Below are 26,160 nucleotides of genomic sequence, written 5' to 3'. Positions count from 1 at the left end.
CCATCAAAAGCAATGAAATCTCTTTGGTGTGTTGCCCTGCTGGAAAAGATGTTCTTTAGGTCCTGTGGCAACCATAGCTTTTCTCCCTTTTTCTCCTAAATGCATTGACACAGCTTCAATGCACAGAAATCCTTTCAGGTGCCTGTTTGTTGTGGCTGGCACTGCTTTGTCAGAGTTCACATTTACACAGGCACTTTAAACCGTGTGGTGGTGTGTCCCAACCCCATCCCTGTGCCAGCAGGAGCACCCCTGTGGGTGCTCAGGATTCTAGCTGGAACCTAACCCAGCTTGTACCAGCCACACTCAGGGGCTGGGGAAGGGAGAATTGATGTAATCTTCCTGAGTCCTTGCATCTGCAGCTCACCAGGCTCTTGGTAGAGGCAGTTAAGGATCATGAAGATGCTTTTTGAATTTGTATTCCACACAGCCACAGCATCTTTGCCAGGTAAAGAAATTATCTGGTTTAATCTTACAATTCTTAGCCTGAGTAATGAATGTTATTTTATGTCTTCTGTATTGGGAAAAACACCATATTAAATTAAAATAAATTCACTTAGATACCAGTAATATCAGTCTGCTTAAATCAGTACACATGTTTGATCTTTGTGCAGTTAGAACTCTCTTGTGTGTGTTTCCATACAGCATTGCACAGAAGATGCAGTGAAGGTTGTCCCAACAGGTATGCACTAATACAATTGTTACCAGCTTTGGAAGTTATTTTCAGTAAACCTGTGAGCTTGAAAGGCTGACATGCAAGCAGTGAGCACTGGTGCTCTAGTGCCACAAGAGTAAAAATCTTCAGTCAGCTGAAAACTCCAACACATATACTGATAAGGATTGTTCAGTGGTGATAGTTGTTTTCAAAGAAACTGGTGCCTGTTGTCAAAAGTCACATTCACCACTGTGAGTATAAGAATTTTGTGTTTGCCAGTGTGTTTCTTGAATTGGTTTCTACTTACATCCTAAAAACTCAAATGGGTTTTTATTGAATAAAAGGAGGGGGTAAGTGAGAACTTCCTTAGGTGCTGTATGCAAGGTCCAGAGGCAGTGATGTTATACACAGTAGTTGTTTAAGACACAAGTTGTTAAATACAGTAGTTAAGACAGAATCCTCAATGAGTTGGTGTAATGCTCATAATAATGCAGTGAATACTGTAGACAGCACTTTGACTGCCAGGATTTCATGTAACACCACACTGTGTGAGGAACACAGCACTTTGGAAGGAACAGGTCATAATTTGGGTCTGTATTGTTACACATGAAAGGTAAGTGCAGAATTTAGGGAATAGAAGTAAAGGAGAGCTGATTTTCAAGCCTGAAAATGTGACTGATCACCAGCTCTATATCATTCTTTGTGCCAAAAGTATTTGTCTAGCAGCATTAAGCATCTGCTTGCCTGTTTCACACAGATGCTGTAAGTAGAATTTGACCTTTTGTTCAGCAAGTGTTTGAATATTTAACGTGAAAATATTAAGTTATCAGAAAGGCTGACTTTTGGGAAGACTGTTCAATTTTTATACAGCCCAAGTTGTTAAAGTACTTTGGAGCATGAACAACTTCAGAGCAGAACAAAGCAGCCAGTGCTAATGTGTAGAAACTCCAGAAGTAAATAACAGCTGTTCAAGAAGACTTCTATTAAATATGTATTAATTAACTTGAAGTGCATCACTTAAACATGTGAAGAGATTATCTTGTGTTAATTTACATTAAAACACACAGCACTTGTTAGCCTCATTACACCACCCTAAGTATATCCTAAGCTATCACCTCATCTTACACTGAGCGTTTTGTTGGGTGTTGATTGCTTTCGATTTGCCCTTTTAAAATGTCAGATAGTGGCCTCCATTTCTTGTTGGATCTCTTTTTTTCTCTCAGGTTTTGCTCTTGCATAGTAGCTGTCTTTACTTGTGTCTGTTCTGTGCTGAGCAGAAAGAAAAATAACAATAGGTTGTGAAAATATAATAGTAATTGCCCACCCAGACTTCACAGGTGGATCCTGCTGTTAACCTGTGCACCAGCAGAGAATGTAAGTGTCCATTTGTGCAGGAAAATTGTTTTATATGAAGATTCAGTATCACCTTTGGACCAAGAAAGATAAATAGTGAAATGGAGTCTCTTTAGTGAAATTATAGATAAATAAAAGGCAGTGCTAATAATAGTGGTCTAAATCAATGTGTCATAAACTCTCATTCCATCCATAAAACAAGTATTTAGGTGGACTTAAGTAAAAAGCCATCTTTCTTTCTATTTTGGTGCTGAAAATATATAAACTTACAGGATTTTATTTAGTGTCATTTTAGCAGCAGATCCAGCTGCTGGGCTGTTCTTTGATCCAGTATTTTGACTCCACAGATCACAAGCTGGAGTCCAGTCCTTGTTTCTCACACCTATCCCAGCACACTCCTCACTAGGGGGAGACTGAGGAATGTGAGAACTCTCAGGCAGGCCCTGACAGAGCAGGAAGGGCAAATGAAACCAAAATATTTCGCTTTAGCAGAACCTTGAAGTCCTGGACAAGTTGCTCCATTGCATGGCTCTCCTGGGAGAAGTGAGTGGGGCTGTTTGCTCTACTTTCAGGTTGTTTGCAGCCTCTTCAGTTAAGACTGTGAATTTACACCTCTGTTGTGTTTCCAAGATTCTCTTTGCTGTATTTGTGCTTAGGGTGACATTTTTTCCTAAGTGAAAGCTGGTTTGCAAGGTAATTATGGCAATATGGGAAGTGCTACCTGTAGAGAAATCCAGGCTTGGAATTCACAGCCCTTTGGTTCAAGAGCAGATTTAGATGCATGTATCTTCAAAAAAATCTTTAAAGGTGACTTAAATTAAACCTTCACTGACTGTGCCCTGACATCCAGGCAGTGTTTGCTGTGCTGAGGAAGCTGAGCTTAGGAATAGAACTCACTGTGGCTTTTTTCTTGTGCATTTACAGTGCTTATCTCTGTGACCTAAAGGATGTTTTTTTCAGAAAGGGTGGAGAACTGGGCTGAGATACTGTTTTTGTGGGCTGAAATGCCATGGTGTGTGTAGTAGAACTGACCACCCCTATAGTGAAGATGTTTTTCCTAATACCCAACCTAAACTTCCCCTGGTGCAGCCAAACTAAAATGCCAGGTGGTCTCTAGTGAAATCTTGAGAGTGTAGTGGATACTTTTTCACCCTAATCTTTAAAAACACAGAAAATTAAAGGTGGGAAAAAATCTTTCTGCAATGGAAACAGGAAAGCCTTTCACATGAGGTAAAAGGGTTGCAATTCACAACATATCTGATTCTTTGCTTACAGTTTGAAGCTTTAGAAGTAGTAGAGCTAAGGAGAGCCTAAGATGTGTCTTGTTAAACACTTAAGGATAGGAAAAGACGTGTGAGGGTAATTATCTTGATTAAAAAAATTGATCATCTTAAATAGGTATTTTTCAAGGTGCTAAAAAGGGATTTTGCTGATTTGGGCTGAAACTACTACTCTCTATGTTTAACTCCTCTCTTTCCTGTCACTCAAATTTTTGTTTCATGAAGTAAATTCAGTGTCAGCAGCAAATGTTAGTGTTTTATAATTTCTTTTTTAAAAGGATGTCACTCCTTTAAAAATGAGTGATCAATGAATGGGACAGAGATGCTGGTGCATGGGTTACTGGGTGTTTTGTACCTTAAAATACAAAGGGAAATGTTTCTCCCTCTGTCCTACCACCTGTGCAAAGGGAGATGGAATATTCAGTGTAGAGAGTAGGAGTTGCTGAATTGATGGGTATTTAGGACCTTTTTATTACTCAGTGAACAATATTAACTGAAAAAAAAAAGAATTTACATCTAAATTTGTCAAATCTGATATGAAACCAAGTGTTCAGGATAGTAGTTGAACTCAGAATTGTTTGACTTTGTGCCTGGTCACTGTGTTAGATGTGCTATGTCATATTGCTTCAGAAAGAGGTCACAAAAAGAGAACATTGAAATCATGTTTCATGCAAATGTAGGAGGAATCCTAAATTCAGCAGTAAACAAAAATGAAAAGGAAGGCAGCACAATAAGGGCAAGAAAAGATGCTTAAGTTTCCCACAGTTCCTGCCTCATTGTTTATTCCAGCTTCCTGTTTTTTTTCAGTCTGCTTCTCAAGCCTTTCTTGTGCATATACACAGATTATAGTATGCACAAGAATAAGCTGAAGGCAGAAACTGACTTAATGAAGACATTCTTGTGAGAGAGAAAAGATTTTGTTGTCCACAGATGCGCAAAGAAAAACAGAAAAGCAGCTGCCCTTAGAAATGGAGTAAAAGTAGAGCTGAGCGCCACGTCATGGTGCTTTACTCAAAATCTGGTGTGTTCAAAGTCTTTGAGAGCTTTGTACTCTTGTGCAGGGATGTAACCAAGAGGTGGAACAAGAAGCTTCTGTAAGTCTCATGTCTTAGATACTGTCCTGAGCAGTGCTGACTCTTTGCCAATTTTCAGATGGCAAATAAGGGTAAAAGGAAATGGCTTTCATAACTCTGGTATGGATGACACTGTTACTATTCAGTTTGGTGTCAAAAACTTCTCTTTCCTTAAGTGCAAGCTATTGAGAGAGTCGTGTGCTGTCATCCTCCTCTTCAGAGGAAGTTTCTGAAGGGCAGAGGTCCTCAGCTCACTAGTTCCCATCTCTGTGGGAAATTAGTTTGTCTTTTCTGAAACCTTTGAGGGCAGGGACAGTATAAATGGTGAAAAATGTGTGGCAAGTGGGTGGGGAGGTGAGATGAAGTGGAGCTGAGATATAGCAATTAAATGAAGGCTTCTGGTCACTTGGCCTGCAGAGTTAAAGAGCTAGGGATGTTGGTTAGCAACAATTATTAAATTTAAGGAATATCTGCACTGCACCCACAAGGCTGTGAGCACTGGCATCTGGGTGAATTGGGCTGGTTTATTCTACTCCTTGTGTTAATTGTTTATCAGCTGAAGCGTTTATGAGACCAAATGCAGCTGGTGGCATTTGGGCTGTGGAAATTATAGTTTGTAATATTCTTCTAACAGTAATTTGAGAGTTTAAAGAATTCTGTAACTAATATTTCAGTCATGCACTGAAAACCTTCAAGTTTTAGGATTTTTGGTTTTTTTTGCACTGCCTGTATGAAATAGCCAAAAATTTTATAGGATTCCTCTGAATCACTAACCATGGCTGCAGCAGCATACCTGGTGAAATAGATCAGTGGTCCAGTCTGCTTTGACAACTCCTATGTAACCAAATATAGGAGAAAGAGAAGAGAAAATTTGTAGGGCTGGTAGTGGCTTGTATTTTTCAATAATTTATCAAGATTCGAGAGCACAGATTTCCTTTGGGAAATATTAGTTCTAAGGTTTACAAAGTGCCTCAGTTGTAAATACCCATAAAAATGACAATTTGGTAGGTCATATTTATTCTTAAGCGGGTCAAAGGACATTAGCGTATTCCTACTGCATAAATCTGTCAAGTACAGAATTTCTTTATGCTCCCAAATCACAAAAGCACCTCTTACAGTCAAGGAGAAAGCATCACATTATTGCCAATCAAGGACAACAAGCAAGAATATTGATCCCTACCCAATAACTTTTGCCCTGCTCACTAAGTTTTTATTACTGAAACTGGACACATCAAGGGATTGGATTTAATATATACATATAGTGCTGATTTATTACAGAGGAGAAATATGGTCTGGCCTTACTTCTGGCTCAATATTTTAAGACTTATTTTATTCCTTGCATGGAAGCTTTTTCTACAGACAAAGTGTAAAATTTCCAGCTAGCCCTGAGTGTGCACAAATCTTCAGCTCACAGAGGTACGTTGACTTATGGGTATACAAGCATCCTGCCTTTGATGGCCTTACAGTCATGAGTCTTGATTTTAGGAGTTTATGTGAGTGAAAGTCTGTATAGGAGGGTTGTTACTTCAGAAAGACATCACTAAAGATGACCTTGGGGAGAGAGGAGGGGAGGTTGAAGGGCACAAAAGGTCTGGGTGCTGCATGCTGAGCCTGGTGTTGGCTTTCTGCTCATCTGTGGAGCTGTGCATGTAAAACCCTTTGCACAGGGACTGTTTAGCTGTCACAAGTATTGGAATGAAGCAGAGGGCCAGTATCCTGCATCTTGGTCTCCTGTTGGTGAAACTTCATATTTTGTGGTGATTTTTGGTTGATTGCTGCAGAGGATTTGGCCTGCTCCACAAATACAGCATCTCTGAACTCTGTCCACAGTGATAGCCATGGCTGAAGGCGGAGGTAGGATCAATCAGCTGCTTTTTAGAAAGGAATTGCAGCTACAAAACTGAAGGGACAGTTCTTCACCACAGAATTACAGAACAGAAGGAGCACCTAGTGTGACCCACCAGCTCAAAGCACAGTGCTCTCAGTGTTGCTCAGTGAGCAGGTTGTTTGCTCCACTGAACAGGTTGCTCAGGATTTGAATACAAGGATGGTGTTTCCACAACCTCTCTGGGTAACCTGTTCAGTATTTCAGGGGTCAAGGATTAGCTACTGAGTTAAAAATACAGGCCATGTAAGTCACCAGGACCAGATATCTGCTTATTTTGCATCCTAGAGAGCAGCCAACTCCCTGTGTAATTATAAGCCCTGCTGGCTTTTTACCTGTCTAGGCAAAAGATTTGAGTTTTGATTGCTCTTTGGCCTTTCAAGAGCTGGTCAGCCCTTTCACAGAATAAATGCATGCAGAAGTAGCTGATGGATTTGCTGCTTATGTTCATAATGCTGTGGAGAGAGCTGGAGAGGCCATACCCCACTCTCCATCATTTCCTGACAGAGCAGGCAGAGGGACACATGCTGAATTTCTCCAGACATGTCATTCCCACACCAGACAATTTGTCAAGAGGTCATGTGCAAGGGTTATGTGTTTGTCAGGATTTCCAGATGTCAAGTAATCCCAGCACAGGAGCAAATCCTACCGTGCCTGTAGAGCAAACCTGACACTCCCTGGAAGTGCCTGCACGTGGTGTGCACGCTGCCACTGCCTCTGATGTGGCTGGGGGTCCTGTGCCTGTGCCCTCCTGTGGATTTCCACAAGCACAGCAAATTGGATGTGACCCAAACGTTTTGGATCAACTCTGCATGTTCAGACCATCTGTGCAGCACATGTACCACAGGGCTGGTGGTGCTCTGAGGGTTGGACACAGTACTTCTACCACACAGCTCCTGGGGGTGCATTTCAGTGTAAGAAGAGTTCAGAACAGGATCATAGCACAATCAGAAATCATGTTTTTTACTGGGAACCTCTAGGAAGAATTCTGCCATAGGAAGAAGCTGATTTTTTTGGGTTCTTCAGCCTCCTGACTTGTTACAGGTAATTGTATAGTCAGCCTTACCCTGCCTTCATGGTGCTTTCCTATGGCACAGATTTCAGAAGTATCTCAGAAGGCTTTTGATTTTGCATCTGTGTGTCTTAACTAGAACATAATTTCTTCACCAACAATAGTTCAAACCAGAAAGGAAAACAAAAAATGTGGAGTTGAAATGAAAATATGACCCAGGGTATGCATTGTCTACTTCAAGTATCAGGTGGAAATGCTGAGTTCTGCCAGCTGCCTTTAAAATCACCTCTCAGAATCAAGCCTAGAATGAGAAAGTGACAATGACTTCCATGTCACCTTTTCAGGTAAATACAGAAAGCTGTAGTTGCCAGAGCAGTGATGAATCATGATTTTCTTCCATCCAAAGAGCCTTGGGCTTTTTCCTCATTCAAACATTTAACTTACTTGCAAGGCTGACAGAAAAGCAGTAGATTTTTTTTCCAAATATCCATTTGCCTTTCCATTTATCTACTTTGATCTAAAATATAGAACCTGATAGATGCCCTAGGTAAATCAAACATTTTCCGTCTGCCAAAACGGTTTTGCAAATGCTTATTTCATGCCATTACCATTTTTCTGTTTCTAGCAGTAAATCAAAAAGTATCAGCCATTCATCCACTTTAAAAGTAATGCCTTTCCTTAGCATAATTACACATACCCAGTGGAGATCTGTGTGCACAGTAAATCTATTCCTTTAAAAGGTTTCGCCTTAAGTACCACGGTGACATAAATTGGTGAAGCACAAATTTATTTATTTAAAAGGTTTATTCTTTTAACTGATCGAGTAACTGTTCCACATCCATTGTTTGGGTTGGGTGGGGAGGGCTTTTATTAATGTATCAGATTTAATTTTGCAGCAGATGTTTATGTAGAAAGGTCTCACTCCTTACAGGACTTGTAGCAATTGATATGCATGTGTAATTTATTCTCATTACAGGTTTATTCTTAACTGGTGTTCAGGGGGTCTTCACTGTATCTCTAGTAGATCCTTGAGAATTAAACAGTTTAACCAATGTAATGAGCAAGCCTGAAAGAAGTACATGTAAAGCAGAATATGGATTTGGGTATTACCTCTCCAAATTTGCAAATAATGTAAGTACAGTATTAAAAGGGAGTGAGAAATTGCCAAAAATAAATACCTTCAAGTAATAAATGTCCCGGATGGTATTTTGGCAAAGCAAAGATTAAAAAAATGGATCTTTTCATCATTCTCATGTAAACTTGCTCATCTTTGTAAGTCATGCTTGTAGCTCTCAGGGGTGTCAAACCTAAAGCAGACAAGCCCAGCTGGTGGAAGCCTGGGAGTGAAATGATGAATTTTTTAGCAGATCTGAGTTTATTTTTAGGCTTTATAGAATTATATTTCATTTCCCTGTGAGTGAAATTGTAGGAAGTAGCTTAGAAGAAAAACAAATTAAGAAACTTCACCAGAACAGCAAAAAATAGCAAAACACTGGACCCTGACTACAGCTGAGCACAACATATCCTGATTGCATTTGAAATTGTGGCTACAGTTTAGTCCTGCAAATATTTACATACATGCTCAGTTTAATGCATATGAGAATTCTTGAAACAAGCAATAAGTCTGAAGAGACAGCAGACTGCAGGTTAGGCTATGGCATGGGGAACTGAACAAAATTTCTAGTGGGAATGTATTTTCTGTGGATATATTTTCCGTGCTAGTGAATGTGGGAATAAAATTCCAGGTGTTTGGATTTTGTTAGGTTGTGCAGTAAAAGAAGTGTAGAAACATTTTTGGAGAGAGGAGAGTTCATAGGAAGGTTCTGGGTCTGGAATCTTGTTTGGTTAGTGAAGATAATTTCATTAACATAATGGACATATTCAACTCTATGATTTCACACTATCCATTTTTGCTGGCATTATGGAATTGCCAACTCTTTCCTGCAGATAAAAAAGAAAACCTGCATTAGTATCCAAGGCAAGTGTGGGAAAATGCCATGGACCTGTGATGAGGAGATGCATATGACAGTTACAGATCTAGCAAGGGCTGGCTTTTGCAGGAAGTTTATCCCATGCAGCTTCACATCCCATGTCCATTAAGGCCATTCTTTTGAGATTTCATTTTAAGTGAACTTGGCTTTTTGGGGTCCTTTCTAGTACATGGAGTAGATCAGATGTTGCCAACCATCCTTTTTTCTCAGAGTTGATGGTGGTGCTGCCATGGGGTTTTGCCTGTGATAGAAAGTGGATTAGTAAGTGACAAAGATGCCTCTTTATATCCCATGTCCTAGAATGTGCTCCTGGGAGTGCTGGGGACTGCAGCCTTCCCCACTGAAACAGCCTCCCCTCTGTTCTGCAGTTGGGAACCAAGGAGCCACCTTAAAGGGTGAGAGAGTACCTCAGCTTCCAGACTGGCTCAATCTTTGTCTTCCCATGCTGTTTGCATCGATGCTAATCAATGTTAATTATGGTAGTGGGGCTTGTGATGTACTCATTATAAAAGCCATCCTATTTTTCTGTGCTTGTACAGTCTGTCACACAATAGAGCCCTGATTGGGGTTCCCTAGATGCTACAAATGGCAATACAATTTGTTATAATAATGAATATGTGGTTCCTGGTGCAAGACTACCAAACTCAGTTCATGGAGCTTGGGAGCATCCCTTGATAATTGTGTTTGCTGTTACCACTGGCATTCTGGATATGTCTTGACAGTTGAGGTCTCAGCAGTAAACCAGTTAAGTTTTTGTTACTGTTTTAATAGGTGCTTCTTTTTAAATTTGCATTTAAGTCTGTGGCTTTTGGTGTAAATACATGCTTGAAGTTAGCTGTGCTTAAAAACTCTTCTGGTTCAGCATCCTCACTGTGCTGGGTCACAATCCCACCACCCCTCCATGCCTGCACTGGGAGCTGTGGGTGCTGAAGGATGGGGTGCCAGGGTGTTTCTCTCCTAGGCTGGAGGTAAGAGGTGCAAGAGTAGGAAGGTGCTTCACCCCAGGTGCTGAGCAGCTGCTGGGTGTGTTTGTAACCATGGTGCCCAGCTCCTGCAGGGGCTGGTACTCCAGAGCTGGGAGCTGATGCTTTCCTTCCTCCCAAAGCTGCAGCCTCCTCCTCTGTTACTAAGAGCTGACACCCAAGAGGTGCAGTCTCCTATGATGAAATTGGTTCAGTCCTACTGTTACCCTCACTGGAAATTTCAGCACCATTTGTATAAATAACTGTGTTAGTAATAATAATAATTTGTATAAGTAAGTTTTTTATATATTAATTTGTAAACATAACTCACTCTGCACTATCTTTCTGAGTTTTGGTGACTTATATAGACTCTTTTTTCTTTCTTTTCAGAGAATGTTTTCCACAGTGTTATTGCTTGTTACCTGGTTTGTTATGGATATTGGTTCTAGTCTCATTTTTTTTCATTCCCACCAGACTGCATGCTTGAATTTTAGTTACTTACATGCAGTTTAGGTGTGTGATTATAGAGTGCTGACCAAGCCAGTGTACAAAAATGTTTTAAATTGTTTTAGATGTTACATTACCTCTCTTGAGTGTGTATGTTGTTTTAAGAGGAATTCAAGTCAGTGGAGAGCTGCTTCTGTGTTTGTAATTAATTTAAAATATTTATTATAGCAGATTTTTTTTCCCTGCTAATGGTGCTTTACTGAAATTTCATGATCTACAGCACACCCTAGTGATATCTGGAAATCATGAAGTTACACCCAGTCAATTTTATTTCCTTTGTGGTGAAGCACATCTTAGTGCTCCAATAAGCAAATTCCAGGAAAGTAAGTACCTAAATGCCTTTGTACCCAAAATAGGAAGTGGTTTTGTAAAGCAAAAAACAGCCCTAGAAACTGAGACTACAGGCTAGTCCTCTGTGAAAAGAACATCTGTATAATGAGTTCATCTGGCTTGCAATCTGTAATGTTTGACATGTTTAACAACATGGGGAAAAGCAGCCCAAGGTTATGTGAGAAGAGAGGAATATCTCTTTAGACTGGAGAGAGAAACTAGATATAAATAAAAGCATTGTGGAGGAAACCTCCAGGCAGATTTCATAGGTCAGAAGCATGAATGATCATTTACTCTCTTACAGCCAGAACATTAAAAATTATGCTGTGTATTAAATTCCTCCTTTTGCAGGATGTTAGGTCACTTGGTTTTTCAGGTGGTGGTACCTGTATTGAGTTTTAAGTGGCCATCAGGCTCCATATGATCCTGCAGAGTTGTGTGCACCTTCTTAACTTTTTAGGTTATTGTCCACTTGGTTTTTCCTGAATTTCTGTATTTCAGTAATTTATTTTCTTCTGATTTGTCTAAACACAGAGACTGTCAAGGGTTCTGAACTGGCTACTGTTGACCCCATGATGGGGTGAGAGGAGAAAGCAGGTTTTGAGAAGGAATCTGACAAAGAAGTGTAATTAAATAGTCAAGAAGGAAGGCAAATATTTATTGGAGGTGAAATCAAATAGGTGACGTGTGGATGACACTGAAAGAAAGTGAGAGCAGTATGAGCTACAGCTTGGAAGATCAGATCCCATATCTCTGTTTTATGTACAGAGCATTCCTTGTCTATGTCAGGCAAAGCTGAATATGGGGTCCTGCTTTCTGGTCCTCTCACGCATGAGAAATCTGTAATACTTTAGGGAGAGACAGGTTTCCTCTCAGACCTCTGCATTTCACTCTTTTCAGGTAATCCAAACAATAATGGAAATTAGTATTTTGTTTTATGTAAATAAAAACCAAAAGTTTGCAATAATTTACGGTATTTATTTAAATGACATGCAAATTACTTTGTGAAACTTAGGGGGGAAAGCAGCACAACTGAAACAGCGCAATTGTTTCCGAGAACATTCATTTCAGATCCACATACAATATTTCATTCATGCTTAATTATTTCCCCAATGCTAGTCTAAGCATTACTAGTTTCCTTTGTCTTTTTGCTTTTGCATGCAGCACGATTAGCAAAACTGCTTGTGCTCTACCAACTCCTGCACATATGGGGTTTAACCTCATTGTTCAAGGGGTGGAGCAACAAGCAGTATGAACACTCATGCTGCCAAATTTGGCACACGTGAGCCCTCCAAAGTATACAGATAGCACCAGTTTCATTTAAATCCCTGTCTATATTTTGCATTGCTACCATAATGGCAACTCCATTGTCTGGGTGTATTATTTGAAGCAGCTTTCCTGCCATTGTTTGTGCACTGTAATCCTGGAGGTTTCTGTAGTCTCGTGAGCAGCTTACGTGAAAGAAATCCTTTAGCTAGCAGTGAACCTGCTGGCAAAGGAACAGGCCATGACTAAAGCATGAGACCTGTGATCTTTCTGAAGAAAATCTCTTCAGTAGATTGCATAATTTCTTGTTTTCATGAGACCCTGTTCTCAGGTTTGGACTCAGTATTTCCTTTTGTCACCTCTGAGGCATGATGGGAGTATCAGCTAAAAAAAGAGCAATGGATGTGTAGCCTAAAAACATTTTATACACATCTCAAATGCCACCAAAGAGACACAGCTCCTGTTTGTCAGAAATTTAGGACAGTTGTTTATTCTAACTGCAGCAAAGTCTTGGCCTTTTATTCTTCCATGGTATTGATTGAATTGGCACATCCTGCTGTGAGTCTTTCCAACAGACTTTGAAAACTTAATGCTTGTCTGCTTAGGGAAGAATAAAGAATTTCCTGGAACTTATTGCAGAGAAAGAGCTGCCCAGTTCTTTCCCTTTCTAGCATTCAGTCACCTGCCTGGGCAGTGCCCTCTCCTCCAGTGCTGCTTGCCTCTCATGACTGTGTATGCACACACTGTTGTCCATAAAGCCATTCAGCATTAGCTCTTATTTACAAATTATGCCCTTTACTGGTTTTGCATGCACATAATTTTACTCCTGACACATTGTGTCACAAATGTCATTTGTGACATTTTTAAAGCAGTGGCTCCCAAGATTAGGGCTGCAGAAAGCGTGCAAAAGGTCCCTTTGTAATTTGCAAAGTTTCCAGTTCGTTTTGTTTCCAAAGTCTAGCTCATGTTAGAGGACAATATAAATGCTATATAAACAATACCCCACTCTTCATTTAGCTTAGTTCTTCAGAGAACCCTGCTGCAGCCACATAGGCATTATGTGATCCCAAAGGGTGACACCTTTGTGCTTGCATGTGACACTGAGGGATGACCCAGGAGACAGCATTGAAATCTGCTAAACTGTGAGTCATCCATCCTTGATACTCAAGTGTTTTGTTCCTTAACTGAATGTACAATAGGCATTTTAGATCTGATTTTGATGTTTGTCTACTTTATGTGTGTCCTTTAATTAGTTTTGACAAAAGCTCAGGTGCACTATTTAAGACACACACCACAAGAGTGCTGTAGGAGATGGGGATTTTTTCTTAGCTCCTCTCTGGGAATCTTTCTAGCTCCTCTCTGGTATTTTGTGTAGCTATTTTTTAACCAGGTTTTTATTTCCACATCAGTGTTCGTCCATGCTATAACCTATAAACATGTAAGCTAATTTCAGGACACTGACTTTTACATTCAGATTGCTGTAACTTTTTTCTGAAAAGGTCACAAAATGACTATACCAGTAAACACAATTAGTGAATTAGGTTGCTGAGGAAGTAAAAACCAGCATAAATGACTACTGTAAAAGAGGCTAAAAGAGCAGGAGATAGGTTATTCCATTTGCAGGTAAGAGCATGCCTGAAGTTCCTTTAACAGCTTGTTTGGATAATGCTAGCTAGCAATGTGTGCTCTGTTCCAAAGCACCAGCCTATATTTTTGAATCATCTTTCAAGACTGAGATGATATAAGGCAATTAATAGTGTTTTGTGACCTTCTGCACCAGTAGTCCATCTTTTTGGCATTGAAACTGATTTTGCCCAACTTGGCATTTTATCACCTAGGAGTACATGGGGAGATCAAAGCGACACCTTTTACAGCAGCAGTGGAATGATTTACTTCTGTCACACTGTTCTTCAAATTCACTATTTCTTACAAGCTGATGAGGCAAACCTCTTCTTTGCTTAATATCACATAAGGTACATTGAAAGGCTGTGAAGAGGCAGATGTTCTATAGCTTCACTTCATATGCAAAAACCTGTTATTCTTTATTTGCATTCAATTAGAAGTCAGACCCCAATGAATATCTAGTGTAGGAAATAGGGAAAAGATTTGCCATCATGCATATGATTTGCTTGTAGTGGATCTCAATAACCTGCTATTGTGTCTTCTTGCAGTCATTTGGTCATTTTTACTGTATTATTTACACCGTCCAGCTCAGGGGTAAAGACTGTTAATAGGTGACAACTGGAGTTATGTTCCTGCCTTTAGAAATGTTGCCTTTTCTCATTCCTTTTAAAAAGCCATTCTGCAGTTGCGAATTTCCCTTACTAAGTAGCTCTGTTTAAGGATTTAAATGCTGTAGCATTACTTCCACATTCATTTTCTTTTTTGATACAGTTGTGCCTTTTTTGATCCTGTGAAGGCTCACCATTCTCCTGGCAATCCTGAGTATATTATGAGGAGCTCAGAAGTTATAAAACTGTTGTGTTGTCAAGAAGGGAAGGTTCAAATGATTGCTGTAATATGAAGCAGAAGTGGCAGACTCTTCCAGTACAGCTGCTGTGATTGCTGTGACCTGTAAGAGCACACATACCACGGTATTACAGTACCTAGGGAGAGATGGAAGGTCTCTGGAGCCTGAGACAGCAGAGACAGGGAGAAGCAAATCAGCGTTTCATCACTGCAGCACAGGGTTTTCCAGCCTTTGGGAAGATACAACAGGAATCTCATACCTTCCTAAACTGGGATGTGATTAGAAACTTGCTTTGTTACATCCTCCATCCCCTTTCTTCTCCGTGGCCCACTCCCACCACATGTTCTGGAGAACACATGACATTTCTTCCTTTTTCCTCTTTTCTCTTTGCTTTGATCTAACATTAAATTAAACCATCCTCACCCATATCCAAGCAATGCATTGATACTAAAGGAAAACCTTGAGAGTATTTTTAGGTGCTTTGCAAACTTAGACAAACAAATCAATATTACTTCATGGATGCCTCAGGTTTGGAATGGTTCTTTGTCCTGCCATTGTGATGATAAAAAATTTCAAGATTTCAAGGAAAAAAAAAAAGTGCAGCTAGATGAAATGATGAAACTAATTCTGTCACATACAGTTGCCTAATCCTCATGTTTTCTCTGCGATTCTCTAGCTCGGAATAAAATGTAGAGACACAACCTTTTTTCTGTGCAACAAGATTAAGTGTCTCATCTTGGAAAAAAAAATATCTGTCAGGGTTTCCTGTGAAGGTAATAGGTGTTTCAGATAATTGGATCAGGTGTCTCTGGACAGTTTCTCCAGACTGAGCCTGCTTCCTATGAGCATTTTCCCAAGATGTACTAAAGGACAGGCTCAAAGCCAGAATGAATCATTGTTTTGGTAGCAACAGCCTCTCTGCAGCTGAAACCATTTGTGGTGCCCCTTGGCCTATCTCTTAGTGTGTCAAAAGCTGTGCAAACATCAGGCTGAGGACACAATGAAGGGCTTGCAGTCATTTTGGGCTCTGCTGTATGTGAGGGAAGCCCTTGACAGAAATCTGCCAAGAGGCTCTTCAAACCAGAATGCCAGTGCACCACTGCTGTGGTTGATATCTGACATATAATGAGGATTTTTGGGGGTTAAAAAGTGGCTTTTATCTTGATTTTTAAAAGCATGAACATCCTAGTAACCTGAAGAGGAAAAATATATAAAACATCCTGATACAGGAAATGAAATAATGAATCAATGCTGATAAAAGGGATGGGGGAAGAGCAATGACATCTAGTATTTATTAAGAGCCCAGCTCACTGCAGTGAGTAGGGAATCACAGAATGGGTCAGGTTGGAAGGGAGCACAGTGTCCCCACCTCCCTGCTCCAGCAGGGCCATCCCAGAGCTCATGGCACAGAGTTGTGTCCAGGATTGTTGTGGAATGCCCCAGTGAGGGAGACCCCACACCATCCGTGGGCAGCCTGTTCAGTGCTCAGTCACTGCACAGGAAAGTTCTCCCTCATGTTCAGGTGGAACTTCCTGGGCATCAGTTCCTGCCTGTTCCTCTTGTTCCACTGCTGAGCCCTACGGAGCAGAGCCTGGTCCGTGCTCTGACAGACACTGCCCTTTGCACAGTGACAGACAGCAATGGGGTTCCTTCTCAGTCGTCTCTAGACCCAATTCCCTTAGCCTGTCCTCCTAAGAGAGATGTTCCAGTCCCTAAATAGAGAGAGAATAGTGAGATTATTGGCAGGATCGGATGTGCAGCAGGACTGCCTTGAGCTACTCCCACTCCACCAGCTCCTAGAATTAAAAAGCACACGAACGCCTGTTCCCGGAGCAAAGCTGTCCCTGAGCTGTCCCTCCGGAGCCCTTCCCGAGGGGCAGAGCTGCGGCTTCCCCAGCTCGGCGAGAGGAGCTGCGGGCTCTCCGAGCTGCGGCTGCCGCCAGATGGAGCCGCCGGGCAGCGGGACCCGGGCGCGGAAACGCCGAACCAGCGCCGGGATCCAGCCCGAGCCCGCCGGGTGAGAGCTGGGCTGACACCCGGGCACGGTGAGCGCTCACCAGGGGAGGAACTGGCTGGCTCCACCAGATCCCGGCTGGGAACCGCCGACACAATCGTATCGCAACCCTGCGGATGCAAGAACCAGATTCCCATTAATTGATTCCCTTAACGAACCAGATTCCTGTAAAGAACCGGATTCCCGTAAACAGCCACATTCCCGTAAACCAGATTCCTGCTGACTGCAGCTGAGTCCGTGATTGTTTAAGGCTGTAGTGCGATTACAGCAGCACGTACAGCGTTAGAGGATATATACCATACCCTACATCTTGATTTTAGTAATTTCTAACATGCTAAAAAACAGACCTAGTAAGGACCCACTGATGTAGCCCTAATAACCCGTGTGTATTTTTAACTGGTGTAGTGAGGTAATGATTCCGTTTGGAATACTGATAAAAATTCTTCTTTGAGAGCTGGCAGACTTCATTGCTTTTAATTTTGCCCCTTGGAAAGCTGCTTGCAGCTGGAATTTGGGGTGTAACTTTTTAAAATGTACATGGCATTTAGGCTCTTTCCTCATTTTAGGAATTACATTTGTGTTTTACGTCCGAATCATAAAAATCAAGAGCATCGGTAGACCTGTAACATTTTGAGTTGTTACACAGAGAGTTATTTTATGTGATCATATAAAGCATGGGGAGGTTAAGAAGTCCCCAGTGCAGCTGCAGGAAAGGGACAAAAATTGTGAGTTATATTTCTCCTTTTCTCATCCTGCATTTTTAATTTCTGAAAAAGGAAATGATGGGAGATGGTTTATCTTAAATCAGAAATGAAATCATAATGAAGGCTTAGTTTACAAACCCAAAAACCTGTTATTTCTTGAGGAAATGGCAGCATTTTTAACATTTGACAGTAACTTTTCCAAGAGTGTACTGGTATTAGGAGCCAGTGTGGTATTTCAGGAGCCATATGTGACACAGCTGTTTAATGCTCGTTTGACTGCTCCTGGTGCTCTATCAGACTTGCACACTGCATTTTACTGAGCTGGGGGCTGAAACAAACCTGGATGACAAGCATGCAAAAACATTCTGAGATTGAATTCTCAGAGTAGGGCCAGGCACTGTTCTGTGGCAGGCAGGCTCTTTCCTCCTCCTTTATTATCCCAGCTCAGATGGGACTGGGATGTTCCATTCCACAACCATGTTCCTCCAATCATAGCATCATAGAATGGTTTGGCTTAGAAGGAGACCTTGAGGAACATCTTGTTCCACCGCCCTGCCATGGGCAGGGACACCTTCCACACTCCCAGGCTGCTCCAAGCCCCATCCAGCCTGGCCTTGGACACTTCCAGCATGGGGCAACCACAATTTCCAATGCCTCACCACAATCCAAGAATTTTTCCTAATGAGAGGGAGGTGTCTTTACAAACAAACTGTGGGCCTGCTGTTAGATTAAGGCAGATACTGATAGGTGAAAGAAGCAATGAGAAGAACCAAAAATTCCAGAAGAATTCCACTAATTGACACAGACTGCTGCTCACCCAAGGCCGTGCTACATTCCTGGACTTATAGAAAAAGAGCAGGATACACTAATAAAGAGGCTCTTTATTAGTCAATTTGGGAAGTTGTACCTCTCAAGTACTTCAGCCACTGGGGAAAGAGAGGGGGAAATGCAGTTGGGAAATCAGGATAAAAAGGAGGCTGCATCGTCTAGCAATTTGAGACCCCATGGGAAATGCTCCATGGCCTCTCCCTTTATTCAAATAAAGCTACAGAGCTTTACTTACTCCTCTGTCTCCTTTTTTGACATAAACCTCTGGCATCGCAAATTTCCTAACACAATCTCTAATCTAAACCTACTCTCTGTCAGTGTGAACCCATTCCCCCTGTCCTGTCACTGCATGCTCTGCTAAACAGCCTTGCCGCATCTTTCCTCCAAGTTCCCTTCAGGCACTGGAAGGCCGCAGCGCGGTCACCCCAAAGCTCCCCTTCCCCAGGCTGAGCAATCCCAGCCTTCCCTCGCAGGCAGGGCGCTCCATCGCTCTGAGCACCACAGCGTGCCCGTGTCCGGCCGGGCCGTTCTCCCGGCCCCGAGGCGGGCGGAGGCGGCGGAGGCAGCGGGCAGGGCCCGGTGGAGCGCGGGCCCCGCCGCCCGGCCCGGCGTTCCGCGGCCGGCGGAGCTGAGGGCGGGCCGGGCCGGGCGCTCCGCGGGGCCCCTCCTCCGGCGCCCCGGCTGTTTCCGGCCCGGCCGGCGGAGAGCCGGGCGCTGCCGGCGCAGGTAGGCGGGGGAGAAAGGGGAGGAGGGAGAGAAAGAGGGAAGGAGCGGTGCGGCGGAGCGCGGCGCTGGCTCTGTCCGTAAGGCCCCGCGCCCCGGGCAGCGCCAGCGGCCCGCGAGGTTCGCGGGTGCGGCCGGCGGGGCCGAGCTCCCGGGGAGGGAGCGCCGGGGGAGCCGCCCCAGCGGCTGCGGCCGGGCCCGGAGCTGGAGCTGGACCTGGACCTGGAGCTGGACCTGGGGCCATGGTTCGGTGCGGCGCTAATGCCCCTAAAGACCTTCAGGCCCCACTGCAGTCCCCGTGCGCTGCACAGAATCCCCGAGTCATTATGGTGGGGAGGGAGCCCTGAGATCACCCAGCCCTCCCGCCCAAGCAGGGTCACCCCGAGCAGGTGACACAGGAACGCGTCTAGGTGGGTTTTGAATGAACGTTTCATTTCCCATTTCTCCAAGTCACATTGCGGCTGGAGCAATGCTTCAGCAACAGTAAACCTGAAATTGACAGGAATGTAAATAAAGAAATAGCTATAGTGTAATTAAATTTCGGCTGTTTCAAAGGATTTGTAATTGCATTTTATGCTCAGCCTATTTTAGTCATAACATTTTTAATAAATTTTAAAGCATTCAGAACATGTTGATTAATTTTAATGAGGTGAAATTCTATGTTTTTGCAATGAGTCAGGGAAAACATCTTTAATTTTCAGGCTTAGTTCAGATTTTGAAGATATCACTGCCCTGTGCTGTACTAAGTACCTCTACAGCAGAACAGCTCTGCTATTTGTGTTTCTGAGTGTCAGCTCTTTCCTCTTTCTTAACTGAAAGTCTCATTATTGGCTTCAGTATCAGCTAGCTGATGAAAGCGACCTGTAACTTTTTTGAATACAGCTTTCAAAATGGAGAAACTGGCTAGGAGATGTGGGGAAGGAATTGCTCTTAGTTTATAATTAGAAGGACAATGAATGAAGTCTATAAAATTCAAGGGCAGAAGGAGTTATGGCCAGTCTTTCACAGATGCTTTGCAATTCAGCAGACCAGGTAAGCTGGGTATCCTAAGTGCCTAGGCAGGTTAGGTGCCAAATTTCCTTTTATCTCAGTGGAATGAGATCATTCCCATTGAATATTTAGCTGCATTTTTAGGCATCTAAGAACGATGTAAAATCAGCTTCTAGGTCTCTACAAGTAGTTTGCTCATCTAATGAGTGAATTTGTTACCTCTTGTGTTAAATAAACCTATTAAGTGCTTTGATTATGTTAAATGCTTTGATAAATACACAGAAGAAGAGCAATGCTCTTAAGGCCTCTGTACTTACAAAACTATATTAAAATGCTCTTTTATGCATTTCAATTGAATTCAGGTTGTCTAGCAAATACAAGAGTTTCTTACCATCTCCTCATATAATTGAAACTAAAAGAAATCTGAGTAAATATATAGTCAGTAACATATTATTACAGTAAATATTTGTAGATATAGTGAATCCTTATGGTTGGGAAAGAAGAGTACCAAATGCTGACGTGAGAATGGCAATGAGCATATTTTAACTGTTATGCCACCAAGCTGGAGTAAACCCTTTCTTAGCAAAATAAATGAAAATTGTAAATGCAGAGCAGGTTCAAAACTGGTATATTTACTGGCTGCTCATGGCAGTCAGTCATGATTTATATCAGACAGGGCACCTGCTTTGCAGGTTCCAAGTACTAGACCAGGCTGTAAAGGTAGGATTTTCAGAAAGTGATGGTTTAGCAGCCAGATGCTGCTCATGCTTACAGGATGTGTAGGGACCAGTGATGAGATAATTGTCCTTTGCAGATGGACTCAGTATCTTGAGTCCCTGTCTGTCCACCAGCTATTATTGAAATCATTGATGGACTTCTGGCCTGTTCAATGAATCAATCAGGTGATGTTGTCCTGCACCCTATTTGTGAAGTTGTGTTCTTTAGTCTGTCTCAGTCTCTTGAGTAACTTGTGTTTGGATTTGCTCCAGTGCTGTTCTCGTATTTCTTATAAAAGGTTGCAGTTCATAAGGAGCTGTCGCTGTACAGTTGAGACAGAAGAAATTGTCGCCTTCTTGTTCATCACCATCTGGTGTCCACCATGATACGGACAGGCACAGGTAAGAAGACTTCTCTCTGTATCTTCCCAGTGGGTTTGGAATGTGCTGTGTGGGTGGGATCTTGTGCTGTGTCCATGCCCATGGCAGAGATGTTCCCTCAGTTCCCTCCACGAGAAGCTGCAAGGAGCAGTGAAGACAGCTTGATGGAGGGGCAGGCTGGGTGCTGGTGGGAATGTCTGCTGTGTGGGCATTTGGGAAGAGGCTCATTTTTCTCTGAGTGAGTGCAGGGATAGAAGGGCTTTTGTTTGTGTGCAGTCATCATTTGGTGAAGGGGGAAGTAGGCTGATGAGATGGGAATGTTAACCTGGGAGCAGCTGAAATGAGGTTCACTAAGTTACCTGGGAACCCTCTTCAATTATTTGCATTAGCAGGACTTTCAGTGAGTTGGGTATGATATTGTTGTTTTAATTCTTTCTCTGGCATTTTTCTTCTTAAGAAAACCTCTGGCTGTAGGTTCAAAGTTGGAACATGATCTCTTTGGAGATCAGGAGCATTGCTCACTTTGTTCCCCTGTCTTTGAGCTGACAGTGAGGGAGGGAGCATCAACTGGAGTAGAGAATCTAAGACTTGGGATGAGTATTTGGGGAGACCACAAAGACTCAAGGAGAGCTGCCATCAAACTGCAATAGAACAAAAACATTGCACAACAGAGCTTGGTTTCTCAGCAGCTTCATGTTCTGGAACTCTTGGGTTTGTTCTTTTCTTGAAGAGTTGGAAGACTCAGTACCACGTGAAGTCAGTAGGAGCTGTGGGCACTTAGCACACAGTTTGGAAGCTGCACACAGTTTTGTGGATGTTGACATTTCTATCCCTTCATTAGACCAAAGCCAGTGTTTTACAATTTTGGTGTTTCCTAATGTCTGGGTGAATTCAGTAGGGAACAATTTGTTGGTAGAATCAAATTGCACATTAAGTTACTTGTCAGTTACACCATCAGAGTTTGTAAATGTTTTTGGCTGTCATGTGATTGTACCTCTAACACACAAAGTTTACAGCTCCTTCTGTGCTGTTCTGGGGTAGGATCCTTGCTCCTTTGTAACACCAGTGGAATTCTGCAACATGCCTGTCTTCCTCTTCTGCTTGTTTGTGATTCTGATCAGTAGGTTGATGTCAGATGCAACTTTGTGCTTCACATTCTTGCAGTTGGCTTCTCACAGACTTCTGAGCCACTGCTCGGTCATCAGCCTGCCAAGAACCCAAAAGCAACAGTGGCAAAATGATGAACTTGGATGTTTTATTTAGACTCTCACAAAGATGAGTGAAGTAGTGAGAGAAATCAACTATTTGATGGATTTCCTGCTGTGCCTCTTTGCAGCTATGGAGCATATGTGGTCCCTTCCAAAAACCCAGACCCTTCTTCAGGGTCAGCAGTGCTTGGATCTTGCAGTGCCATGGATGATTTGCAGTTAGCCATTTTAGAGAAAAAGAAAGCTTTCTCTGTTGCGGTAGTGTATTTTTAATTTGAAAAAATGTGAGATACCACTGCACATTAACTTTGCACTGAGGAGATCTCTTAGGAAAGACTGAAACAGGTTGGCCTGGGCAGAGAAAGTATTGCACACACACTGGGATAAGAGGTTTTCTAGGGTCTGAAAAACCCCAAATGCTCATCTCTTCTGTAGTGCTGACATTACATGTACAACGAGAAGTCTGCAGCTTGTGTCTATGTGATTTTATTTTTAATCCCATTCAATACTTTTTTGTTTGCTTTAAAGTATCCCTGGAAGCCCTTTCCTCAGCTGGCGTGCACAGTGGGCAGTATTTATGTAGTGAGCAGCAGCAGCGAGTGAGGTGGAGAACCTTTGGTCTCAGAGTGCTTATTCTCAGGGACTACCTTGTTCTCAGGTCTCTGTCCCTTGCTGAGGACATGTGACAGCATTTCACAAGCTGGGGTCCTGTGTCTCTGCTTGCTCCTTTGTGAGACTCTCCTGGCATCTGTGCTCTGAGTCCTGACTGCCTTATCCACCCAGCCCTACCTTTCTGCTGGCCTGGCTCCAGAGCACCTGAGTGCTAAATGTCCCAGCACCAGCTCTCTCCTCCAACCCTTCTAAGGCACTTCTTGGTTGCTCCAGACAGCCTCCTGCCTTCAGAAATCACATGGAGGCGTTTAAACGTGTAACAAAACATGGAGAAGAACTGATACATGAAAGTAATTGATGGATTTGTGGTAAAAATTAGGACAGTGCAAAGATACCTGACAGATTAGCTGTGGCAGAGTGGAGCTCTTTTTCCCAGAGCTGTGTGTGATGCTGAACACAGATGGGAATTGCTCAGGCCAGCAGGAATGTACCAAAGAACTTGATTCTCTGAATTGGTTATAAACCCATTTTTTTTCTGGTTTAACCTGAGGTCTCTTTGGCATTTCCAGTAACCTTCCACACCTGCTGCACGTGGCGGTTTTCTGAGAATCAAAAGTGAAAGCATTTACTCTTTCCAGTGTTTGTCCTTAAATCCTGGGGTTGTGTTCCCCCCAGATTCATTTAGCAGCCAGGTTTAGTCTCGGTTACAGTGACCAAAAGGTAACTTGAACATCTTTTGCAGGGTTTGGAGACGCCGCGATGCCGATGCGTGCCGATGATGTGATGACGCTGCTCAGCCACGTTGCCACGGTGAAGGGCATGAAAGCTGCTGTCGCCCATTCTGGCCGGGGAGCCATGCTCACAGGGGCATCAGCATTTGTGGGGGGGATGCTTGGAGGCCCTCCTGGAATTGCTGTAGGTGAGTGTGCTATTTTTAGGAACATGAGGGTGGTTAAATCTTGGACATCAACACTTCTAGTGGCTTTTGCATTAAATGCCCCTAAATCAGTTATTGATGTTCTCATAAAAGTCCCTTGAAGATTAATTCAGCCATCGGAGGCTTTCAAGTATTTCTGTGCTATCATGGGAAAAATTGCTAACTGAGTAAAAGCTGCAAATTAAAGAGTTTTTGTCTAATGAAAAACTGCATCCCTGTGAGTGCCTAGATGACTTTTTAGGAACAGTCTCTGGGGGTGGCAGTTTTGGTGGCATGGTCAGTTCTGCCTCCTCTCCATTGGGAGGGTTCTCTCTCTCTCTCTCCTTCCTTCCTGCCATCTGTCCATCCATCCCAGGCCGTGTGTGCTCTGGGCAGTGCTGGGCTGCTTTCTCAGCAGCCACAGGCACACTGGCTGGAGATCCATCCCTCTGCTGGTATCCTGATAACCTGGGGCCTTCCACTTAGCCCAGCATGTCTTGTCCACCTGGGGAGGTGGGCTGTGCACGTGGTAGATGAAAGCCTGGATGTGGCTGATGGGCTTGGTCTCTGACACCTGCAGGGGTGGGCTTCAGGTGTGTAGGACACTGGAGCGTGTGACTCTTAACCAGAAAGCTCTGACCAGTCTGGGAGTATCTAGTCAGAGATTATGCCACTGCTGAGGCAGTTGATGGTCTGGTGTTTTCTGTGGGCAAGGTTTTAGTTAGCAGTAGAGCTTACCCTAAGAGAGTGTTTCAGGGAGTATTTTGGTTCTGATTTCTACCTTGAATCTATTAGTGTTGATTGTACAAAGGTTTTCTTTATGATTGCTGTGGATGTAAAGAGCTTTTAGAATGCTTTTTGATGCTTTGAATACGGTGTACAAATCTAGTTAAAGCAGACACAGATAACAACCCTGTGTTGATTTCTAATCGTGGTGGGAACATTGCTGGTAAAGGCTGTGGTTGGAATTCCAGGCTTTAACATTAACTGGTAAGGACTAATGATTAATTTTGTTTGCTAGGAGGAGCAGTGGGTGGATTGCTTGGATGGATGACTTCTGGACAGTTCAAGTCAGTCCCTCAGATTTTAATGGAATTGCCTGCTGCTGAGAAGCAGAAGCTCTGTGATGAAGCCATGGCTGTTGTCAAGAACTTAGACTGGACTGATGCTGCTCAGCTGATTGCTCTTGTAATGTCAAATACTGCGCTCACGGAAAAGGTATTAGGAGTGCTGACCACTTTCCTTACCAATGAGTTAAAAGCACAATTAAAATATGCAGAATAATCCTCTACAGAGCAGGATTTTTATGCTGGATTGCATATTATTCCCACAGTTGTGAATCTTCAACAATTGCTAGTATCAGTACTTATTATAAATATATGCTGATCTAAGTTTGGGGTGTTCAGTTTTGGTGTTTGGAGGTTTATAAATTTTTATCATCATTATTATTATTATTATTTTTTATTTGTGCAGATTTGTAAGGGTAGTATTAGATTACTGCATTATCCTGACACTGACTTGCTATGAAATTTTGGATTGCCCTGCACTAGGACTAATTCAAATTGCTGAAGGGAATCATGCTGCTCTTAGGCTAATGTGTCACTTGTGAAAATTTGCAAAGTAATTTTGTTTTATTTAGGAGACCTAATTGTATTTGTTTAAGTGCTTTAATTTTTTTTTTCCTGTGAATGACACACAAGGTGCCAAAATAGCTGGGGCACTGAAGAATTTTACCTGTTGTTTGTTTCAGCCCTGCAAAGGAAAGTTTTATAACGGAGTACATTACTGTGAACTCAAAAGACTCAATCTGTATTTTGTCACTTTTTTATTGTAATTCTTCAGTTATCTTTTTATGTAAGAAATGCAGCAAATACTTAAACAAGATTTCAAGTAACAGGACAACAAACTGCGAACACTTTCAATTCGTTTTTCACCAGCTCTTGTGCCCTGGAATGGGAGGGTGGGACATTAAAAAAACGGGGAGCTGAATCTGCCAGTTTCATATGAGCCCCAGGATGAAGGTTGTCATTTGAGCATTGGTTTCTGGCCTGAGTCTGTACAGCTGGTCCTGTGTTTTCATTAAAATCTTAATAAGAAACCTCCTATTGATCTGTGTGTTGCTTTAAATGAAAGGAGCACTGCAGGAGCTCAGGCAGGGCTGCAGTGGGCAGCCAGCAGCTGGCAGCAGCAGTGCTGCTGGGCTGGGCTGATGTGCCAGCTGCATTGTTACTGTCAGCACCAAATGCTGTGGTGCTGAGTGTCCCAGCTAGTTGGTCACACTGGGTTT

The 26,160-nt window shown here is 42.6% G+C and overlaps 1 protein-coding gene across 3 annotated transcripts; it reads left to right on the top strand.

Moving 5' to 3' along the window:
• The first annotated feature begins 654 nt into the window (after window positions 1-654).
• Window positions 655-26,160, top strand: LOC311159252 (protein C19orf12 homolog). Of its 3 annotated transcripts, XM_084215230.1 has the most exons (5): window positions 19,017-19,053; window positions 20,855-20,942; window positions 21,056-21,158; window positions 23,700-23,876; window positions 24,895-26,160. In XM_084215230.1, exons 3-5 carry the CDS (start codon window positions 21,140-21,142, stop codon window positions 25,155-25,157), a joined length of 459 nt encoding a protein of 152 aa, XP_084071356.1. In that variant the 5' UTR covers window positions 19,017-19,053; window positions 20,855-20,942; window positions 21,056-21,139; the 3' UTR covers window positions 25,158-26,160. The 3 variants fall into 3 exon arrangements, with proteins under 3 accessions (XP_084071357.1, XP_084071355.1, XP_084071356.1); XM_084215231.1 differs by lacking the exons at window positions 19,017-19,053; window positions 20,855-20,942 and adding an exon at window positions 655-679; XM_084215229.1 differs by lacking the exon at window positions 20,855-20,942 and having other exon boundaries at window positions 18,934-19,053.

This window comes from Fringilla coelebs, assembly GCF_963513975.1.
Source record: "Fringilla coelebs genome assembly, chromosome: 14".
NCBI lineage: Eukaryota > Metazoa > Chordata > Aves > Passeriformes > Fringillidae > Fringilla > Fringilla coelebs.
The sequence above is the reverse complement of the archived record's forward strand: the minus strand, read 5'-3'. Positions and strand labels throughout refer to the sequence as shown.